Source organism: Myotis yumanensis, unplaced genomic scaffold (genome assembly GCF_028538775.1).
Source record: "Myotis yumanensis isolate MYYU_CA2020_CCGP unplaced genomic scaffold, mMyoYum1.0.hap1 SCAF_21, whole genome shotgun sequence".
Classification (NCBI taxonomy): Eukaryota; Metazoa; Chordata; class Mammalia; order Chiroptera; family Vespertilionidae; genus Myotis; species Myotis yumanensis.
The window spans coordinates 12,825,010-12,846,365 of record NW_027223772.1 but is presented as its reverse complement, the minus strand read 5'-3'; the positions used below and the strand labels follow the sequence as shown (position 1 = coordinate 12,846,365).

The 21,356-nt window shown below is 45.6% G+C and overlaps 1 protein-coding gene across 1 annotated transcript; it reads right to left on the bottom strand.

Moving 5' to 3' along the window:
- Nucleotides 1-355: 355 nt before the first annotated feature.
- LOC138998829 (putative serine protease 47) lies at nucleotides 356-20,516 on the bottom strand. Its single transcript, XM_070400835.1, has 5 exons — nucleotides 20,315-20,516; nucleotides 14,634-14,817; nucleotides 13,054-13,331; nucleotides 10,593-10,759; nucleotides 356-673 (listed from the first exon to the last, which is right to left on the bottom strand). Exons 1-5 carry the CDS (start codon nucleotides 20,514-20,516, stop codon nucleotides 356-358), a joined length of 1,149 nt encoding a protein of 382 aa, XP_070256936.1.
- Nucleotides 20,517-21,356: the final 840 nt, after the last annotated feature.

The window sequence follows — 21,356 nt, the reverse complement described above, 5'->3', positions numbered from 1 at the left end:
GTGCAGACACCCTGCTCTCTCCCCAGCTCAGGACTGGCTCCCTCAGCGTTGCACCCCTGCCTTCCTCCTAGGACAGTATCCTTGCCATGCCCTCTCCTTGCCCATGAAGTCAGATGACTGACCGCAAGGGAAGAGTGAGTACTAAGGTGCAGGAGAGAAAACTGGGTCTTGATATGGGAGGAAAATGACTCTTTTATTTGTTTTTATTTTTTCAGGCTTGGCTTGGGGAGTGGCAGTTGAGGGACAGGAAAGCCAAGGAGAAGGAAGCACACACTGAGAACTGGAGGGTGTGGGGGAGGGGAGATAGGGATCCTGGGGCCTGAGGCAGACAGCAGGGGCAGAGGGGCTGGGCCGGTCACTGCAGGGCCTGCCACAGGGCCCTGAGCACAGACAGCAATAGGAGCCAGGTCTGGGGAGGCAAGAGGGCTGTGCCAGGCCCCGGAGAGCCTGCAGCCTGCAGAGGCCTGTATGGAAGTTGGGTCTGAGGAAGAGCAGCTGTGGGATCAGGAGGAGGTGTGAGCCTCTGGATCTCCCGGATCCAGTCAGCAAAGTAGGTGACATTGGTGAACACACTGGGGTAGATGGGATGCCGGCAGTCCAAACCCCAGCTGGCCAGCCCTACCAGAACCCAGGCATCGAGGAGGTCACAGACGAGGGGGCTCCCGGAATCGCCCTAAGAAAGAGAGGAGAGTTAGTGGGACAACAGAGACTAAGACACCAACTGGCCAGAGACTAAGACACCAACCTCTGTGAAAGTCCAGACACCAGTGTCCCACTGCAGACCCCACTAAAGTCACCCTGGTGGGCACTGAAATCAGCTGAAAGAGCTTCTGATTGACCCTCAAGAAGATCCTGGATCTAAATCTATCAACACAAGGACACCACTCTGCCCCTGGACCTAGGGACGGCCTAGAGGCCCAGGAGAGGGACTGCCCAAGGCCAGTAGGAGACAGCTGCATGCACAGGGCCCAGGAAGGCTGGCCTGCGAGCTGAGCCCGGAAGCTGAAGCCTCCACAGACCCTAGCTCCTGCTGCACCCTGGGCTGCAGTAGCATATCCCCTTCCCTTGGGTCCTCTTGCCTTTTTTTTTTAAATTGTTGATACTATTATGGATGTCACCCATGGTCACCCCCTCCACCAAGCCCCTGCCCCCTCTGCCATATATGTTCTTTCGCTAATCTTTTCAGCTTCTTTTATCCAGTGCCCCAGCCCCTTCCCTCTGATGTTTGTCAGTCTGTTCCATGTATCCAAGCCTCTGTTTTAATTTAATTCATCAGTTTATTTTGTTCATTAGATTCCACAGATTAATGAGATCATATGGTATTTGTCTTTCTCTGATTGGCTTATTTCACTTAGCATAATACTCTCCAGGTCCATGCTGTACAAATGTAAGAGTTCCTTCTTTTTACTGCCATGTAGTAGTCCATGGTGTAAATGGACCAAGGCTTTATTATCCTCTCATCTAGCGATGGGCAGTTGGGTTGCTTTTAGATCTTGGCTATTGTAAATAATGCTGCAATGAACATAGGGGTGTGTATACTCTTTCTGATTGGTGTTTCTGGAGTCTTAGTACATATTCCCAGAAGTGGAATTGCTGGGTCAAAAAGCAGTTCCATTTTTAACTTTTTGAAGAAACATCATACTGTTTTCCACAGTGAGTTCCCTTTTTACCACCTCCTCCCCAGCACTTGTTTGTTGATTTATTGATAGTAGCCATTCTGGCAGGTGTGAGGTGATACCTCATTGTAATCTTAATTTACTTCTCTCTGATGATTAGTGATCTTGAGCATTTTCTCATGTCTATTGGCCATCTGTGTGTCCTCTTTGGAGAAGTGACTATTCAGGTCCTTTGCTCATTTTTTTCCATTGGATTGTTTGTTTCCCTGTGTTGAGTTAAGGTCTTTTTATATTTTGGAAATTAACCCTTTATCAAATGTATTATTGGTAAATATGTTTTCCTGTACAGTGAGCTCCCTTTTCATTTTGTTTATGGTTTCTTTTGCTGTGCAGAAGCATTTTAGTTTGGTGTACTCCCATTTGTTTATCTTTTCCTTTGTTTCCCTTGCCCCAGGAGATACATGAGCAAAAATATTCCTAGGAGAGATGTCTAAGATTTTACCCTTTATGTTTTTTTCTAGGATTTTTATGGTTTCTAGACTTACATTTAAGTCTTTTATCCATTTTGAGTTTATTCTCTTGTATGGTGTAAGTTGATGGTCTAGTTTAATTTTTTTTTTTTTTTGCATGTACCTGTTCAAGTTTCCCAAAACCATTTATTAAGAGACTGTCTTCACTCCATTGTGTGCTCTTGCCTCCTTTGTCAAATATTAATTGAGCAAAATGGCTTGGGTTGATTTCTGAATTCTCTGTACCATTCCATTGATCTAAATGCCTCTTGTTGTGCCAATATCGGGTTGTTTTGATTACAGTGGCTTTGTAGTATAGTTTGATATTTTGTATCCTGATCCCTCCAACTTTATTCTTCTTTCTCAAGATTGCTGAGGCTACCTGGGTTCTTTTTTGGTCCCATATAAATTTTTGGAATATTTGACCGAGATCTGTGTAATATGCCATTGGTATTTTAATAGGAATTGTGCTCAATCTATAAATTGCTTTGGGTAGTATGGACATTTTAATGATGTTAATTCTACCAATCCATGAGCACGGTATATTCTTCCACTTGTTTGCATTTTCCTCTATTTCTTTTTGTGATGTTCTGCAGTTTTCTGAGTACCAGTCTTTTACCTCCTTGATTAAGTTTATTCCAAGGTATCTTATTTTTTTGTTGCAATGGGATTGTTTGCACTTTGGGGTTGTTTTTTAGTTTCTCTTTGTGAGAGTTCATTATTGGTGTACTAAAATGCCATCAATTTCTGGATGTTGATTTTGTATCCTGCTACTTTGCCAAATTCATTTATTAATTTTAGTAGTTTTTTCGGTGGAGTCTTTAGGGTTTTCTATGTACAGTATTATGCCATCTGCAAATAATGAGAGCTTTACTTGCTCCTTTCCAGTTTGGATGCCCTTTATTTCTTCTTCCTGTCTGATCACTCTGACTGAGACTTCCAGTACTATGTTGAATATGAGTAAGAAAGCAGACGTCCCTGTCTTGTTACTGATCTTAAAAGAAAAGCTTTCAGTTTTTGCACATTGAATATGTTGCTGGCTGTAGGTTTTTCATATATGGTCTTTCTTATGGTGAGGTATGATCCTTCTATTCCCACTTTGCTAAAAGTTTTATCATAAATGGGTGCTGGATTTTGTCTAAAGCTTTTTCTGCATCTATTGATATGATAATGTGATTTTTATCTTTCATCTTGTTTGTGTGATGTATTACATTTATTAATTTGTAAATATGGCACCAACCTTGCATTCCTGGCCAAATCCCACTTGCTCATGGTGAATGATCTTTTTAATGTATTCCTGGATCTGATTTGTTAATATTTTGTTAAGGATTTTAGCATTTATGTTCATCAGAAATATTGACTATAATTTTATTTTTTGTGGTGTCTTTATCTGGTTTTGGTATTAGGATAATACTGGCCTCAAAAAAAAAGCATGCAAGTGTTCCTTCCTCTTGGATTTTTTTTTTTTTTGAATAGTTTGAGAAGGATAGGTGTTAGTTCTTCTTGAAATGTTTGGTAAAACTCTCCTGTGAAGCCATCTGATCCAGGACTTTTGTTTGATGGGAGATGTCTGATTACTGTTTCAATTTCATTAGTTGTTATCTGTTTATTCAGGTTTTCTGATTCTTCCTGATTGAGTTTTGAAAGATTGTATGTTTCTAGGAATTTGTCCACTTCACCTAGGTTGTCAAATTTTTTAGCATATAGTTGTTCTTAATGTTTTCATACCATTCTTTGTATTTCTGTGATTTCAGTGGTTAACTTCTTCTCTTTTATTTCTGAATTTATTTATTTGAGTCCTCTCTCTTTGTTTCTTAATGAGTCTGGCTAAAGGTTTATCAATATTGTTTATCTTTTCAAAGAACCAATTATTGGTTTCATTGATCATTGTATTGTTTCTTTTAGTTTCTATGTCACTTATTTCCACTCCAATCTTTATTATCTCTTTCCTGTGCTTACTCTGGGATTATCTTGTTCATTTTCTGGTTCTTTTCTACTTCTTGAAGTAGGCCTGTAATGCTATGAACTTCCCTCTATGACTGCTTTCACTATGTTCCATAGGTTTGGGGTTGTTGTGTGTTCATTTTTATTTGTCCACTGGTAATTTTTTATTTCTTTCTTGATCTCATTGGTAACCCATTCATTGTTTAATAACATGCTATTTAACCTCCAGGTGTTTGACTTTTTGAATTTTTATTGGAGTTGATTTCTAGTTTCATGCCATTGTGACCTGAGAAGATACTTGCTATGATTTTGTTAAGACTTATTTTATGCCCTAACATGTGGTCTATCTTTGAGAATGTTCCACATGCCCTTCAGAAGAATGTATGTCCTGCTGCTTTGGGATGAAATGTTCTATAAATATCAATTAAGCCTATCTGTTCTAGTGTGTTGTTTAAGGTCTCCATTTCCTTGTTCATGTTTTGTCTGGAAGACCAAGCCAATGATGTCAGTGGGGTGTTGAAGTCCCCAACTATTACTGCATTGCTGTTGACATCACTCTTAAAGGCTACCAATATTGTTTGTTTGTTTGTTTTTAATCCTCACTGAGTATATTTTTTCATTGATTTTTAGAGAGAGTAGAAGAGAGAGGGAAAGACAGAGAGAAACATCGATATGAGAGAAACACATCGATTGGTTGCCCCCTGCATGCGCCCGACCAGGGCCTGGCCTTCCTGGACGTTCTTTGGTGCAAGCCAATGTCAGACCCTTTCCACATCTGGCATATCTGTGCAAATCTACAAGTGATCCACAGTGTGTGACTGCCTTAGCTAGCGTTAGCTGCACATGGGAAGGACCAAGCTATGATTTAAGGCTAGCCTTCAGCAGCATGGAGCACAGGGGTGGGTTAGCTAATGTCCCAAGGCACCCTGAGATCTGCCTCTGCCTGCCTCTGCTTCCTGGCCTGCTGCCACTCTGAGTCACTGGAAAGGCTCAGTTTCTTGGAATCAGGAGGATGAGATCGCTGGATCTCCTGTGAGGAGGAGATGCCATTTATACTTAGGGAAGATGGTGTCTGTGTTTCCCTGCCCCGGAGCCACAAGTCTGAGTCTATCCCAGATCTTTTCCTTGACCTCAGCAGGGCAGAACCCCTACTAGCAGGAGGGTGGGCCTCCCAAGTTCAGAGGTTGGTTCTGCCAGAAGCCACGAGGGAGTTTCTATTGGTTCTCCCACAAGGGGAAGTGCCAGTCAGGTTCCTGGGAAAGCGGGAAGAAGGACCCTCCTCAAAAGCCAGTCACTGACCCTCCCCTAAGTCTGCCCAGCCTTATATGGACTGGCCTATGCTGCTGTCTCCTCAGCAGGGCTTAAGATGCAAGGTGGAGTGAGCAGGATTCCAGAGGGTGTGGTAGTTGGTTTTCTCCAGGCTGATGCCACTGGGAGGGGCTTGCTCCTCTCAAGAAAAACGTCTGCTGTAATATCAGAGGATGACCCTGCACAGGGATCCTGGCAGCTGCTCCTCCATGTCTCTCAAAGCCACCCACTCCAGACTCTCTTCAGGTGACTCAAGTCCGCACTGCTCTCCCTCCACCAGAGCCCAGAGTGAGTGACTGCAATATAAAATCTTGCATGTTAGCCATTTAAAAAGTGGCTTTTTCTCCTTGGCCAGCAAAAACCCTGCTGCCTTTCAGAGCTGCGTGCTACCTGGGGTCCTGTTCCTCGCTCTGGCGCTCTGAGCTGCAGAGCCCCGTCTGGGGTCTAGGCTTCACTCCTCTCAAGGGGAACCTTCCACTGCTGAGATATCCCTCCCTAAACTTGGTCTGCTCCCAGGGGAGTGGGCCAGCACTTCTCATGTCTCCCCCCTTTCTACAAGTCTCAAGATGGCCTCCTCTGCCCATCTGTGATGGCCTCCTCTTCAGATAATCTTCAGTTGGTAATTCAGGGGGATTTTTCCCCAATTTTGTTTTATTTTCAGTTTGGTTCAGGGAGGAGGTGTGCGAAAGATCCACCGACTATGCCACCATCTTCCTTTTTCATTCATTTTGGCATTTGGTTTGCTACCAGCTTCTTTAGAAAATGTGTATGTTGAAGCCTGGTGGAGGCAACCTGCATTGATGGGGGAGTAGGAAGGGGTCTCCAGAAAGCTTATGGGGTTTACTGGGGTCCTGAAAGGCTATTAGGGAAGGACCACCTGTTTGGAAGTCCCCTCACTTCATTGGCCAAAGGGAAACGCTCATCCTCTGGAGGTGAGGGAGCAGGGACCACAACTGAGCTTGGCCACTCTTCCACCAGCCCATCCAACCTGCACTGGGAGCATAGGTGGCAGTCTCTGCACTTGAAAGCACAGGGGTGATAAAGTAAGGCCCCTCCCTCATTGTGCTTTGTAAACAAGCCAATTAGCCCACTATGGTCAGATGTGACAACCAGCCATGGAAGGGATGGGGGCAGGGATCGGGAGGGTATCTCATCTGGTGATGACGTCAGGCTTTTCTGAGCTGATACTCTAAACAGGAAACAACCTTCATTTCTGATGCAGGAGCAGAGGGAACAGTCAGTGCAAATGAGGAAAGTGGACTTGCCAGGTAGATGGGAGAAGGAGCAGCGAGGCTGGCTGTGTGGGGAGCAGGGTGTGCAGAGAGGATGTGGGTCACAGGGCCTTATGCCAAAGGGGTTAGGTTTTCCCCCAGGGGAGAGCTGTACTCGGGGGTGGGGAGAGGGTGACCTAACCTGTCTAGGTGTATCCTTCTGCTGTGCTGGAGAATGGACAGTGCTGAGCATGAGTTAAAGAGGGAAGACCAGTCAGAAGGTGACCCCAGGGGTGAGAGGTAATTGATGGGGAGTGGCCAGGGTGCCGAGGAACAGTCAGATTTGGGATAATATTTTGAAGGAGGAGCCAAGAGGACCTGTCGAATCTAAGCCTTTCTCACCAACCAGTCAGAAGGTGCAGAGAAAGTAGGGAGCAGGCTGAGCATGGGGCCCTAGGATCTCCAGCATTTCATGGGGGGGGGGGGGGGGGGGGGGCGGGGAGGTGACCAGGAGAAGAGCAGAACCACTATTGAGTTTGGGGCCCAGGTAAGGTGAATGAGACCTCTTGATGTGCCGAGTGAGAAGACTAAGGACAAACTTGCTCTGGCAGGAACAAGGCTGGTGGGGACGTTGGCCACATGGCTTGGGTGGTATGCTGGGGACACAATTAGATAGAGTGGATCAGAGGCTCACTGCTGTCCCAGGAGTCTTTTCCGGGGGAAAAGGCAGAGAAATTGGGCAATAACAGGAGGAGATTTCTGCTGTGAATTCACACAATGGTCATGAAAGGGAGAGACAGGGGACATAGCAGGAGAGCTCTGGGTGCCCAGAGCTCAGGAGGGGTCAGCTGGACATGAGACATGGCAGAGATGAAGTATGACGGGTGCAGGATGCAGGACTGGGAAGATGAGCAGGTGCTAGTCTGACTGCTCCAATGCTCTTGGTGAGATAAGAAGCAAGCTCCCCAGCTGGCAGATAGCAGGGGGGATGGTGGCTAGAAGAAGAGAGAAGGGTTCTTGCTGTGGTTTGCAAAGAATGACCCCATCCCTGGAACCTGTGATTATGTTACCTTATGCAGCAAAAGACACTTTGCCCGTGTGGTTGAACTGGGGGTTTTGAAAGAGGAAGGTTACCCTGGATCATCTGGGCAGGGCCAATATTAACCCTAGGTCCCCATGAGGAAAGAGGGAGGCAGGAGATCAGAGTCAGAGAAGGTGATGTGACAACAGGAGCAGAGGCTGGAGTGATGCTTTTTGAGGAAGAGGAAGAAGCCAAGAGCCAAGGAATGTGGGCAGCCTCTAGAAGCCAGGAAGAGTAAAGAAACATTCTCCCCTAGGGCCTCCAGAAGGAACCAGACTCACCCACAACTTGATTTTAGACGTTGGACCTGCAGATGTGTAAGATGATAAATTTCTGTTGTTTTAATCACCCTGTTTGAGGGGATTTGTCACAGCAGCTCCAGGAAACTCACACTTGGGGTCTTCTTGGACAGTGAGACTGCACCATCATTGCCTCAGCTCTTCCCTCCAGTGTCCCCACCCCCAGCTGCCTGAGGACAGGGGAGAACCAGGTCCCTGTCTAGGGAAGTGGTCCCTGTCCACTCCAAGCTTCAGCGACACACATGGATGGGCTATGTGGTTGCCAAGTGGCACTGGATTCTGGGCCAGTCTAGGAGAGTTTGCAAAGGCTCCAATAGCCTACTGGCCCCAGGGGAGCCTTCAGAAGGCAGGGGAAACATCAGCACTCACATATGCCATGCACTAGCTTAGAGACAGAGCGAACTGTGTGTGTGTGTGTGTGTGTGTGTGTCCAGTAGGGCAGGGCAGTGAATTCCACCCTGGTTGAAAGGACAGGTGTAAGACAGGCCCAGAAGAACAAGTATAACTCAGATAGAGAGGCAGACCAGGAAGGAAAATGAAAGCCAGCACTTGTTAACCATCTACTAAATTCCAGGTACCAAACCTTAACAAGTGGAGGCTCTTAGCAACCCCATTTCGTGGGTGAGGAGACATAGCTACAGTCACAGTGCCAATAAACAACAGATTGAAGACGGGAACCAGGTATGTCCTGCCCCACAGTCCTAGCTCCAAAGCACCTTGTGGTCCCAACTCTCCTTAGAGCTGTTTCTGAGTGCCCCATGTAGGGGGAGAGGCACTTCAGGGGAAAGAAGGAAGCCCAGAGTGGAGGGTGGGGTCCAGAGCAGGTGAAGATGAATCTAGAAGATGAATCTAGTTGGAATGTCAAAGACAGGCTGTGGTGACCTAAAGGCTGAGGGAGGAGGGATGGACTCCCAGGTGTCCAGCACATTTGTGTCCTCAGCCTGGGAAGAAACTAGAGGAGGAGCGGGGTCAAGGGGCAGACAAAGTGCACTGGCCCTGAGCTCCATGGGCATGGCCTTTGCAGGAGAAGGCAGGCGTAGGACAAGACTGGAAGGGAGATTTAGGGTGACTGCCATATGGGGACTCAGGGGCTGAGACCTTTGCTCCACCTCTGGGTGCAGCTAATTGTGAGGAGGATGGGCCAGGGCAGAGAGCCAGCAGGTCCATACCATTAACTATGGACTGGAAACCAAAACCCCTGGGTCTACCTTCTCCAGAGGGCAGGTGGCCAAGCTTCCACCCTCTGACTCAGCAGCTCACTGGGAAGGACTGAAAACAGCTATCCACAAAGGCTCCCCATGGGCCAGGTGCATCTCATCCCTCCTGTCTGCCTTTCCTGGGGCTGTCACAACACCTCACCACAAACTGGCGGCTTACAAGAACAACAGAAATTTATTTTGCTACAGCTCTGGAGGCCAGAAGTCTATAGTCAAGTGTCTCTGTGTCTTTCCCTCTTCTTATATGAACATCAGTCACTGGATTCAGGGCCTGCTCTAAATTCACAATGGTCTCATCTCAAGATTCTTCATTAATCACAATGGCAGAGACCTTATTTACAAGTGAGGTCACATACATCCTGAGGTTCCAAATGACATGAATTTGGGAAACACTACTCAACCCTCTACACCAGGGGTCCTCAAACTTTTTAAACAGGGGCCAGTTCACTGTCCCTCAGACCGTTGGAGGGCCGGACTATAGTTTAAAAAAAAACTATGAACAAATTCCTATGCACACAGTGGCGGCAAAAACACCCGGTGGGCCAGATAAATGTTTTTGGTGGGCCACATGTGGCCCGCGGGCCGTAGTATGAGGACCCCTGCTCTACACCATCCTTTCAACAATTCGGTGAAGGAAGCCTCAAGATCCACGCTATGAAGGAAGACACTGAGGTTACAGGAAAGAGACATGTAGTAGAGCAAATATAATGTTAAGACACAAATGATGAACAAATGGAAGTAAATTCCACTTATGTAAAATTTGGAATCTAATCTAAAGCATTAAAAGTGAAGATGGTGGTTCCCTGGGATGCTGGTGAAAGGAAGGGGGCATGAGTGGGGCATCCGGGGAGTAGGTCACATGTGTCAGTATGTGAACATTCATTAAACTATATACTTAATAATTATATATTCTTTTGAATGTACATTATATTTCAATAAAAATTTTAAAATATGCCTTAAAAATAGATGCTATTTGCCCTAGCTGGTTTGGCTCAGTGGATAGAGTGTTGGCCTGCGGACTGAAGGGTCCCAGGTTCGATTCCAGTCAAGGGCACATGCCTGGTTTGCAGTAAAGGGCGTGCAGGAGGCAGCCAATCAATAATTCTCTCTCATTATTAATGTTTTTATCTCTCTCTCCCTTTCCTTTTCTCTCTGAAATCAATAAAAAATTTTTTTTTAAATAGATGCTGTTTGAAGGCCTTCCAGCAGACACTGTCATGGGGGATGGGCATAAGAAGGGACTAGCCTGGGGGACACTGCTGAGGGATGGAGGCCAGGAAAGACATGCAGAGGGAGGAAATGGGAAGTACCAGGGGTCTCACAAAGGGAATAGAGACAATATAGGCTTCCCTGGGGAAACTGAGGCATGAGCTCAGGCAAAGGAAGAACAGAAATGGCCTCACTCACTTGGCAGATGGCTTTTCCTGTCAAGATGTCCCCAGCACACAGCATCTCCTCGTGCACAGAGTTGGTCTTGCCTGTGCCAAGTCTTTGTCCATATAACATATTACATAACTTGTTCTCAATGAGACCCACCTTGCCCTCCTGGAGATGGAAGGGCGGGAGTAGTTGCTCTGTGAGAATAAGAAGATCAGTGAAGTGCACTGTAGCCTAGCTGGAGAGACCAGGCTACTCTGAACCCCTACTCTGTCTTAGTGCTAACCACTGCCCCCTACACACGAGGTTTTCTCAGCACAGCTGAACATGCAACATGGCTCCAGTCTTCTACCTATCCTCTATCACTCCTGTCCTGTTTCTCAAACATTTTTAAACTCATCCTATTCCCTCCACCTCTCTCATAACAATAGACTATACCTGTTCTAGTCCACAAAGATAAAAGGCAAATCTTACCAACACATGCCATTCACTGGGGTGTAGCAACCATTCACCAACCCACCTACCCTTTCATGACAATCTCATACATTCTCCATTTTTCTATCATTAATCTTTCCCCTACTTCCATCTACGAATTCCTCCATTCACCTACCCATCTATCCTCATATCCGCATCCATCCACTCACCCTTCAATCTACTTCCTTATCACTCACCATTTCATCCATCCCTCTATCATTCTCCTACCCATCCTTATCTCCATCTATCAATTTATCTGCTCATTCCATCTATTCACCATCCATCCACCCACCCATCCATCTTCCCTTCTACCTACGCATCCTCCCACCTACACACACCCTATCCATCGTCTCATCCAGTCGCTCACCTATTCATCTCTCTTTCTGCTGGGTATCTTTTAGACACTAATGATACAGGGAAACATATTTGTTGGGGGATACAGGGTAAGTGATGTAAATTTAATTATTTTACATCTAATAAGTAGTATGAAGGAAATAAAACAGGAAAATGTGATAGTAGGGATTATCTATTTTAGCTCACATGATCAAGTACAACTCCTCAGAGGAGGAGCTGAGTTGTAAATGTAAAGTAGAAATGAGTCATGCAAAGATTATTAGGGAGAGCCAGTGAAGCAGAGAAGATAGCCAAGGTCAAGGCCCTGAGATGAGGAAGACCTTGGCATGTTCAAGGCAGGAAGGAGGCCTTGTGGCTATGATGGTGTGTGTGAGGGATGCAGTAGGAGATGAGGCAGAGAGTGATGGGAGCCAACGTCATGCAGGGGCTGATAGCTAAGGTATAGAGTTTGTATTGTTTTCTAAGCACAAATAACAAAGCACTTAGGGTGCTGAGGGGGTTAGTGACATGGCTCATGTTTAAAGCAAGTAGTCAGCTGTGTAGAGACTAAAGCAGAGAACACAGGGTCAGAGCTGGAAGACCAGTCTGGAGTTTATATTCATATAACATATTTGAACCAGGGTGGCAGCAGTGAGGTAGCTACCATGTGCAAAGCCCTGTGGCACAGATTGTGATCTCACAACAAGTAAGATGTGGTTCCTTCTATCAAGAAAGAGCCAGACTGTGTGTGTGTGTGTGTGTGAATTGCACATGCATGTGTGTAGTGTGTGTGTGTAGTGTGTGTGTGTGTGTGTGAGAGAGAGAGAGAGAGAGAGAGAGAGAATGAATATATTGGGTCTCCCCGGTTGTCCTATGATTAGGGTGGAGTTACTACAACTTAGTAGGCAAAGGCCAGAGATGCTGGCATCTCCCACTCAATGAAGACATGGTTTGTACAAAATGCCTGTAGCACCTCTGTTGATAAAGACCATACAAAATTATGACCTTACTAATAATTACAAATATATATTACATTTCCCTTTACACCATGAGCATTTCTCCAAGTTACTAACAATCTTTTCTTTAAAAAACACTCTTGCCCATAAGTTTTTGCCTATATTTCTCCTTTCAATCTAAAAAAATCACACTTTTTTTCTGTGTTATTCAGTTCACCTAATAAGGCTATGAAGTAGACAATTTGCCAAAGTGAAGTTCTGAGGTTCTTAAGTGGTGATCATTCTAACTTGATTATGCAAGATCAGAAGCCAGAAGCCATAAATGTGTGTGTGTTTTCCATTTTTTCCCAAGCACCTTCTCGGGTCCTGGGAAAGCTGGAATGGGACAGGGCCCCAGCATGACCTTCGAGTAGAACCAAGTCAACTCAGATCTATGGCTGATTAAAAACCTTGAAATCAAGAACCATGAAGACTCTAAGTACCCAGATTCTTGATTCCAAATCTCAAATATCCTTCAGAATCGCACACTTTTCAGAACTAGAACTGGAATGGTCCAGGCCATTGGAAAAGAGAAATAGAGGGCCAAGGACCAGTGGCGTCTTTGTGTGGGGTCATTTCAGTCTCCGCTATTCCTCCCTTCTTCCTGCCTCTCTCCTCCCCCTTTCTTTTCCATTCCTCCCTCTCCCCCTCCCCACTTTCATCCCACAGCCTCTCCCACACCCCCTCACTGTCCTCGCTGAGCATCCCCCAGCCAGTTATCCAGCAGGACGAGTGGCTAGGCAGCTGTATTCCAGGGGTTGGGAGGCAGGCGGGGCTGATGTAGGAGGTGAAGTTCACAGGCAGGTGCAGTTGCAACATGGCTATGTCATTCCCGAAGGGGTGGAACTTCTCAAAGTCTGGGTGCATGATAATCCTGTTCACAGACATCTTCCGGGCGTGCTGCGTGTGCTGGTACAGCTGGGTGCTTCCCAACAGAACCTGGTAGTCCTCTGGGGCACCGGATTTACTGGAGGGGGAATGGCCCACAGTCACCGTCCTCTCTGAGTGTGTGGGCCAGCTCTCTCCCTGTATCCTTGTCTAACTGTTCACATTCCTGTGGGCCCCTCTGTCCTACATGACCCCTTTCACACTGTCAGGAGCCCTTCTTTCCCGAGGCTGGTTGATAGTCTACTCACAACCTCAGGGCACGTGGCTTCCCCATCACACCCTAGAATTGAAGGAACAGAGATTCCTAATGCTAGAAGTGTCTTCGGTGGGACCCTCACATCAGGCTTTGGCTCAATCCTAGCTCTAACCTGACCCTCCTCAAGTCTCCCGTGACCTACCTCCTGGCCCAAACACTTCTCCTGCCCTTCCTTTATTTAAACACCTTCTCGCCCAAGGGCTGCTTGTTCAATTGGTTAAAAGCACTCACAAAAGATGTGTAAGTGAGCAAATGAGTGCAGGAATCAAAACCTCACCTTGTTCCCTGAACACAAGTGATAAAGCTTCCCACCTTCCTGACTGTTCACATGGTTCATCCACCTGGAAAGCCCTTCCCCGTGCTCCTCATGCCCAAAACCCTTCTTCGCAGGCAAGCCCCTCCTGCTCCACACCCACTGAAGGCTGTGCTCCCTCCCTCTCCCATGGGGTCAGCCCTTCCCACCCCAGGTTGGGCTTTCTTTCCTGACAGAATGGAGGCATGGTGGAGTAGGGTCTTGCCACCCCCTATGCCACAGAGGGTGTCACATGGAGTGTGGCACAGAGAAGGTGCCAATAGGACTCTGGGCTCTCAAAGCCAATTGGTACATGAGCTCCAACTCCCTGACTTAGGCTGTGATGCCTCTGCTTCCTTGGGTTCCTTCCTTCTCTGTTTAGAAACTAGGCACCAGAAGGACCAGAGGAGTTAAGATTCCTGACGGGCCATGTCACTCTCTAATGTCAGAGAGTCCCACCTCCCACCCACTCAGTCTGGCACCACAGTTCCTCCCAGGCATGCACTTTTGCTGAAGTGATGAGAATTGCCTAGCTGTTGGCTGTCCTTGCAACCCCAGGCCCCTACCCAGTCAGGAATACAAGGACATTAAGGAGAAGCCATTCTCTGAGGCAGCAAAGAGCCGGTCCACAGTGTATGGCAGCTTGGATGGACACTGCCAATCTCTTGCTGGACAGGCACAGGGGCTCAGGATGAAAGATGAGGAGGGTCTGGGCAGGTGAGTGGGGAAGACATTCCAGGTTGTGAGGACATTCATCACCCCTTTATTCCTCTTCCCCTGCATCTTCCTCCCCTACCAGTCCGTCTGCTGCAGCCCCAGGAAGGAGGACTCACTTGAGAAAGCAGTGGGCAGTGGAAACCAGCCAGAAGGAGTTGATGAGGACTGCTCCGCAGATGTGTGTGTTATGGTACAGCAGGCCGGCCTGCCATGGCCACTGGCCAGCCACCACGTCCTGGCCACCATAGATCTTCCCCATCACCTTGGGCTTCCCACACACTGTGGAGAAATCCCCCTGGCCTATGGTAGAGAAACTGGTGGTATTCCAAATGCCACTACCAGGGAGGCCCTTCTCCACCTCACACGTGGAAAAGCAAGGCCAAGGGTCAAGTGGCCTGGCAAAAGTCATAGGACTGCCTGGACTCTGCCTTCACTGGCTGCTGCTAAGGACTGGGCAGCAGAGCACAGCTGAGCAAACCCTGTAGGGCTGGACAAGGGAAACATAGGTGGCCACAGCAAGCATCTACTGGATGACAGATACCTCAGAGTGGGCCTTCCGAAGCTCACATATCACAGACCCTATTTCTCCAATAGGACATGCTACACACACTCTGAAGATCAAAGACCTAAAGGTCTCAGAGGGTAACAATGTGCCTTGCTCAAGATCGTGGCTTCTGCCGAAACCGGTTTGGCTCAGTGGATGGAGCGTCGGCTTGCGGACTGAAGGGTCCCAGGTTCGATTCCCGTCAAGGGCATGTACCTGGGTTGCGGCCACATCCCCAGTGGGAGATGTGCAGGAGGCAGCTGATTGATGTTTCTCTCTCATCGATGTTTCTAACTCTCTATCTCTCTCCCTTCCTCTCTGTAAAAAATCAATAAAATATATTTTTAAAAAAAGATCGTGGCTTCTAAGGGTCTGTGCCCCCGCCCCCCAGTCTCTCAGGCTGAGAGGTTCACAGGCAGGAATCAGGTGCTGTGGGATGTGGAGAAATGCATTCCCCCTCTATGACTCAAATTCTCCATTTCTGAAAGAAGCAAATATTGAGGGACATAAAAGGGAAGATTGACAGTAACACAGCAATTCTAGGGGATTTTCACACCTCATTGACATCAATGGATAGATAGATCATCCAAACAGAAAATCTACAAGGAAACAGCAGCCTAAAATGGCAGATTAGACCAGATGACTTTAATTGATATTTTTGGAGAATTTCACCCCAAAGCAGCAAAATGTACATTCTTTTCAAACACACATGGGATATTTTATAGGACAGACCACACATTAGGATAGAAAAAGAGTCTGAATAAATTTAAGAGGATTTTAATTATATCAAGCTTCTCCTCCAACCACAATGATATGAAACTAGAAATCAATTATAAGAAGAAAACTGAAAAACACACAAACACATGGATGTTAAATAACATGCTACTAAACAATTAATCGGTTAACAACAAAATCAAAAAAGAAATCAAAAGATACTTTGAGAGAGCCAGCCAGTGTTGCTCAGTGGTTGAGCATCAACCTATGAACCAAGAGGTCACAGTGCAATTCACGGTCAGGGCATATGCCTGGGTTGTGGACTTGATATCCAGTAGGGGGTGTGTAGGAGGCAGCGGTCGATGATTCTCTCTGATCGTTGATGTTTCTATCTCTCTCTCCCTCTCCCTTCCTCTCTGAAATATTTCATATATATCAAGATAATTTGAGACAAAAGAAGTGAAAACATAATGCCCCCAAATCTATGGGACCCAGTAAAAGCAGTCCAAAGAGGGAAATTCATAGAAATACAAACCTCCCTCAAGAAACAAGAAAAATCTCAAATATACAATATAAACTTACACAATCTAAACTTCCTGAAGGAACTAGAATAAGAACAACAAACAAAGCTCAATGTGAATAGAAGGAAGAAAATAACAGAGTAGAAATGAACAAAAATAAGAGCCCTAAAAAGCATTACAAAACATCAAAGAAATCAATAGCTGCTTCTCTGAAAAGATTAAAAAAATTGATAAAGCTTTAAACCAGACTCATCAAGAAAAAAAGAGAACCTAAATAAATAAAATCAGAAATGAAAGAGAAGTGACTGTTAACACCACATAGATGTGAGAAACCACTCATTGTCTTCACTAGCAGAGAAGTGCAAACAAGGATCCCGGAATGCTGGTAAACCTTGAACCCATGGCAACGGCCTGAGTTATGCACTGATTGTCTAGTCCTGACAATGAGGGCTCAAGATATTTCCTGATCAATAGTCTCAGAGTAAATCCTTCTAATATTTACTGACCTTTAAGATAGTCTGTCTGCTACTGCAATTGCCTGCCTAAGGGCTTTATGTGTAACCAAAGTTGAATAAAAGGCTGGTGAGGCCTGAGCACCAGTGGAAGTCCTTCCCCTTGAGTTGGGCTTGCCCGACTGGCCCCCCAAAATTTCCAAATTATTTCTTGTCTTGTCTCTTTCATTTGTGTGCGGCTACTCTTCCAGATCCTGAACCATGAACCACGCAGGATGTGGGGGAACACATACACAATAGATAAAAAGGATTATAAGAAAATAATACAAACAATTGTAGGCCAATACTTTGAACAATCTGGAAGAAATGGATAAATTCCTAGCAACCTACGATCTTCCAAGACTGAATCAAGAGAAACAGAACATCTGAGAAGACCAATCAAAACAGTTATAATAATAATAAAAACCTCACAAAAAACAAAAGTCAGGACCAGATGGCATCATAGGCAAATTTTATCAAACATTCAAAGAAGAACTAACACCTATCTTTCTCAAAGTATTACAAAACTCCCAGAGGAGAGAAGCCTCCCAAGCTCATTTTATGAGGCCAGCATTATCTTGATTCCAAACCCAAAGATATCACCAAAAGAGAAAATTATAAGCCAATATCCTTGATAAACGTAAGTGCAAAAATTCTTTAAAAAATAGTAAACTGGACTTAGCAAAATATGAAAAAGATCATACACCATGATCAAGTGGAATTTATTCCTGGAATGCAAGATGGGGTCAGTATCCACAAACCAATTAATGTGATGCACCACATAAACAAAATGAAGGATAAAAAATTTACATGATCATATCAATAGATTCAGAAAAAGCATTTGCAAAAATCCATCATACACTCATGATTAAAAACGTTCAGCAAAGTTGGAATAGAGGGAACATACCTCACCACAATAAAGGCCACATGTGACAAGCACACAGCTAACATCATAGTCAACAGTGAAAAGCAAAAAGCATTTTCCTTAAGATCAGGAACAAGACAAGTGCTCTTTCACCACTTTCATTCAACACTAGAGGCCTGGTGCATGAATTCATGCACCGGTGAGGTCCCTCACCGGCCTGGCCTGTGCCCTCTCACAACCCATGACCCCTCAAGAGGTGTTGGACTGCTGGTTTCAGCCCAATCCCAGCAGGCCAGGCTGAGGGCCCCCACTGGTGCACAAATCTGTGCACCAGGCCTTTAATATGCATATAAGATCTTTGGTTAATCTCTTCCTGCCCTCCCCCTCCCCCCTTCCCTCTGAGATTCATCAGTCTGTTCCATGTTTCCATGCCTGTGCATTGAGCGTCTGCCCCCTGGTCGTCAGTGTGCATCATAGCTACCGGTCAAATGGTTGAATGGTTGCTTAGGCTTTTATATATATAGATAGTATTGACATCCTAGCCACAGCAATCAGACAAGAAAAAGAAATAAAGGGCAGCCATGACAAGTTTGGCTCAGTGGATAGAGCGTCAGCCTACAGACTCAAGGGCCCCGACTTCAATTCCTGTCAAGGGCAGGTACCTTGGTTTTGGGCACATCCTCAGTGAGGGATGTGCAGGAGGTGGCTGATTGATGTTTCTCTCTCATCGATGTTTCTAACTCTCTATCCCTCTCCCTTCCTCTGTAAAAAATCAATAAAATATATTAAAAAGAAAAGAAATAAAGGGCATCAAAATGGGAAAGGAAGAAGTAAAATTATCATCATTTGCAGATGACATGATACTATATAGAGAGAACCCCAAAGATTCCACCAAAAACTACTAGAACTGATAAATGAATTTAGTAAAGTAGCAGCATATAAAAATTATTACATTTTATACACCAATAATGAGCTATCAAAAAGAGAAATTAAGAAAACAATCCTATTTACAACTGAATTTAAAAACCCACCTAGAAACAAATTTAGCCAAGAAGGTACAAGACCTGTACTCAGAAAATTATAAGACATTGAAGAAAGAAATTGTAGAAGTTACAAACAAGAGAAAGCATATACTGTGCTCATGGATACAAAGAATTCACATCGTGTAAATGTCCATATTACCCAAAGCAATGTGTAGATTCAATGCAATCCCTATCAAAATGCCACTTGCATTTTTTTCACAGAACTAGAACAAATAATTCTAAAATTTATATGGAACAACAAATTTTCCTGAATAGCCACAGAAACCTTGAGAGAAAAGAACAAAGTTGGAGGTATCGTGCTACCTGATATCAAATTGTACTACAAAGCTATAGTATCAAAACAGCATGGTGTTGGCATAAAAAAGAGACACATATATCAATGGAACAGAATAAAGAGCCCAGAAATAAATCCACATTTATATGTCCAATTAATTTTTGAAAAGAAGGCAATAATATACAAAGGGGTAAAGACAGTCCATTCAGTAAGTGGTGTTGAAAAGACTGGACAGATGCATGCAAAAAAAAAAAAATGAGAGAGAGAGAGAGAGAGAGAGAAAGAGGAGAAAGAGAGAAATCCCACCTTCTTACACCATATACAAGCATAAACTCAACATGCTTTAAAGACTAAAATGTAAGACTCCAAACCACAAAACTTCTATAAGAAAACATAGGCAGTAAACTCCTTGACATTTATCTTAATTTTTTTTCTATATACCTCCTTGGGCAAGGGAAACCAAATAAAAAATAAACAAATGGGATTACTTCTAACTGAAAATGTATTGCACAGGCCAGTGTTTCTGAGTGTTTAGAGCATCAGCCCATATACCGAAGGGTCCTGAGTTTGATTTCCAGTTAAGAGCACATCCCCAGCCCCAGTCCAGATGCATGTCTCTCACATTGATGTTTCCCTCTCACATTGATGTTTCCCTCTCTCACTCTCTCCCTTCCTCCTTCCCTCCCTCCCTCCCTCTTATTCTCTCTAAAAATCAATGGAAAAAACATCCTCAGGTGAGGGTTAACAACAAAAATGTCAGGAGGATGTAAAGTGCAGTGTAGGGAATGCAGTCAATAATGTTGTAATAACCTTGTATGATGCCAGGTGGGTACTAGACTTGATAGGGATTATTTCATAAATTATATAGATGTCTAACCACTATGGAGCACACCCGAAGCTAATATAAAATAATATTCAATGTCAAGTGTAGTTGAAAAAGAAGAGGGGTGGGCTCTGACTATAACCCTGATTCTAGGACTCACACCTGAGAAGGAGGGTGCAGGGGTGTGTGCCGATGCTCCGAGAGGTGAATCCTTGTCCAGGGCTGTGCTTGCGCCTCCGGAGGGGACTGGGACCCCGGCCTGACTCCAGGCCCCTCATTCAATGGTCCTGGTGCTCTCCTCTCCCCAGCGCCAGTTCCACGCCCCGCCCCCATGTCCTGGGGCAGTTCCCCTCAGAGGCCTGGAGTGGAGGAGGCGCCTGAGACCACCTTCGCTGAGTGGTCTCTAGGCTGCCGAGTGAAGGAGAGGGCAAAGGGGAGGACGACTGGGGTGACCCGGGCCCCGGATCCGTGTCCCAGCCCAGCAGTGTCCAGAATTCACCCCACACAACGCCGCCCATGTACCTGGGGTTCCCGGGGCCAACCGCTGCACCGTGGGGGCGGGGGCACCGCTCTCCACTGTCTCGCCTGGAGCTGAGGCAGGGTTGGCCATGGCCAGGGACCGTCTCAGCCCCGGGGCGACCCAGGGCAGTAGCAGCAGTAGCCACAGTAGGTCCACTGGCCAACCTGGGCCTCGACCTCCACGTGTCCACTTCACCTTGCCCATCGCAGGGTCACTGAACTCGACCTGACCCCGCCCTGACCCTGGCCCTGACCCTGCCCTGACCCTGCCCTTACTCCCACTTCAGCCCAGTCCTGACCCTGGCTCTGACCCATCCCTGGGTCTGCCCTAACCCCCTAGCCTCCCTACCCCAAACTGGCCCACTCTGACCTGGCCCTGGCCCAGCCCTGACCCCAGCCTTGACTACTCAGGTAATGGGCTCCTGACCCCAACTGTGCCCGACCTTTTGTCAGGAGGTTGTATGGCCTGGACCACAGTGCTCCTATGAATTAATGATAAGAGATAGTGGACTGCATGGAAATATGGGAAAGGGTATGAAAAGGTAATTCATGGAAGAGGAAATTAAAAAGTCCCATAAACAGGAAACAGTAGTCAATCTATTTACTTTCTAGAAAATGAAAATTAAACCATCATTTTTTTTCAGCCATCAAATTGTAAACATTTTCTGAGATTGATAAAGGCCCCTCGTCCTCTACTAATCAGTGATTTCCCCATGGAGTGAGGGAAGCATCCAAATTTCAAAGACATGTTCCCTCTTGTCTACTCCAGCATGTATTGCCCTGGATTTGTTGTACTAGAGGTAAGATCCTATCTTCAACAGTCATTTCCTTATGCGTGTGTCTTTGTCCCTGGACTGTAAACTCTACACCACAGGGAAATTATTTCATTCACCACTGAGTCTAGGGGTAAGAGTAACAGAAGTAGCGCTGCACACAGTATACACTAAAATGTCAAGTTAATAACAACTATTCTTTTTTAAACATTTTTATTGAATTTGAAAGAGAGGAATGGAGAGGGAGAAAGAAAGAGAAACATTGATATGAG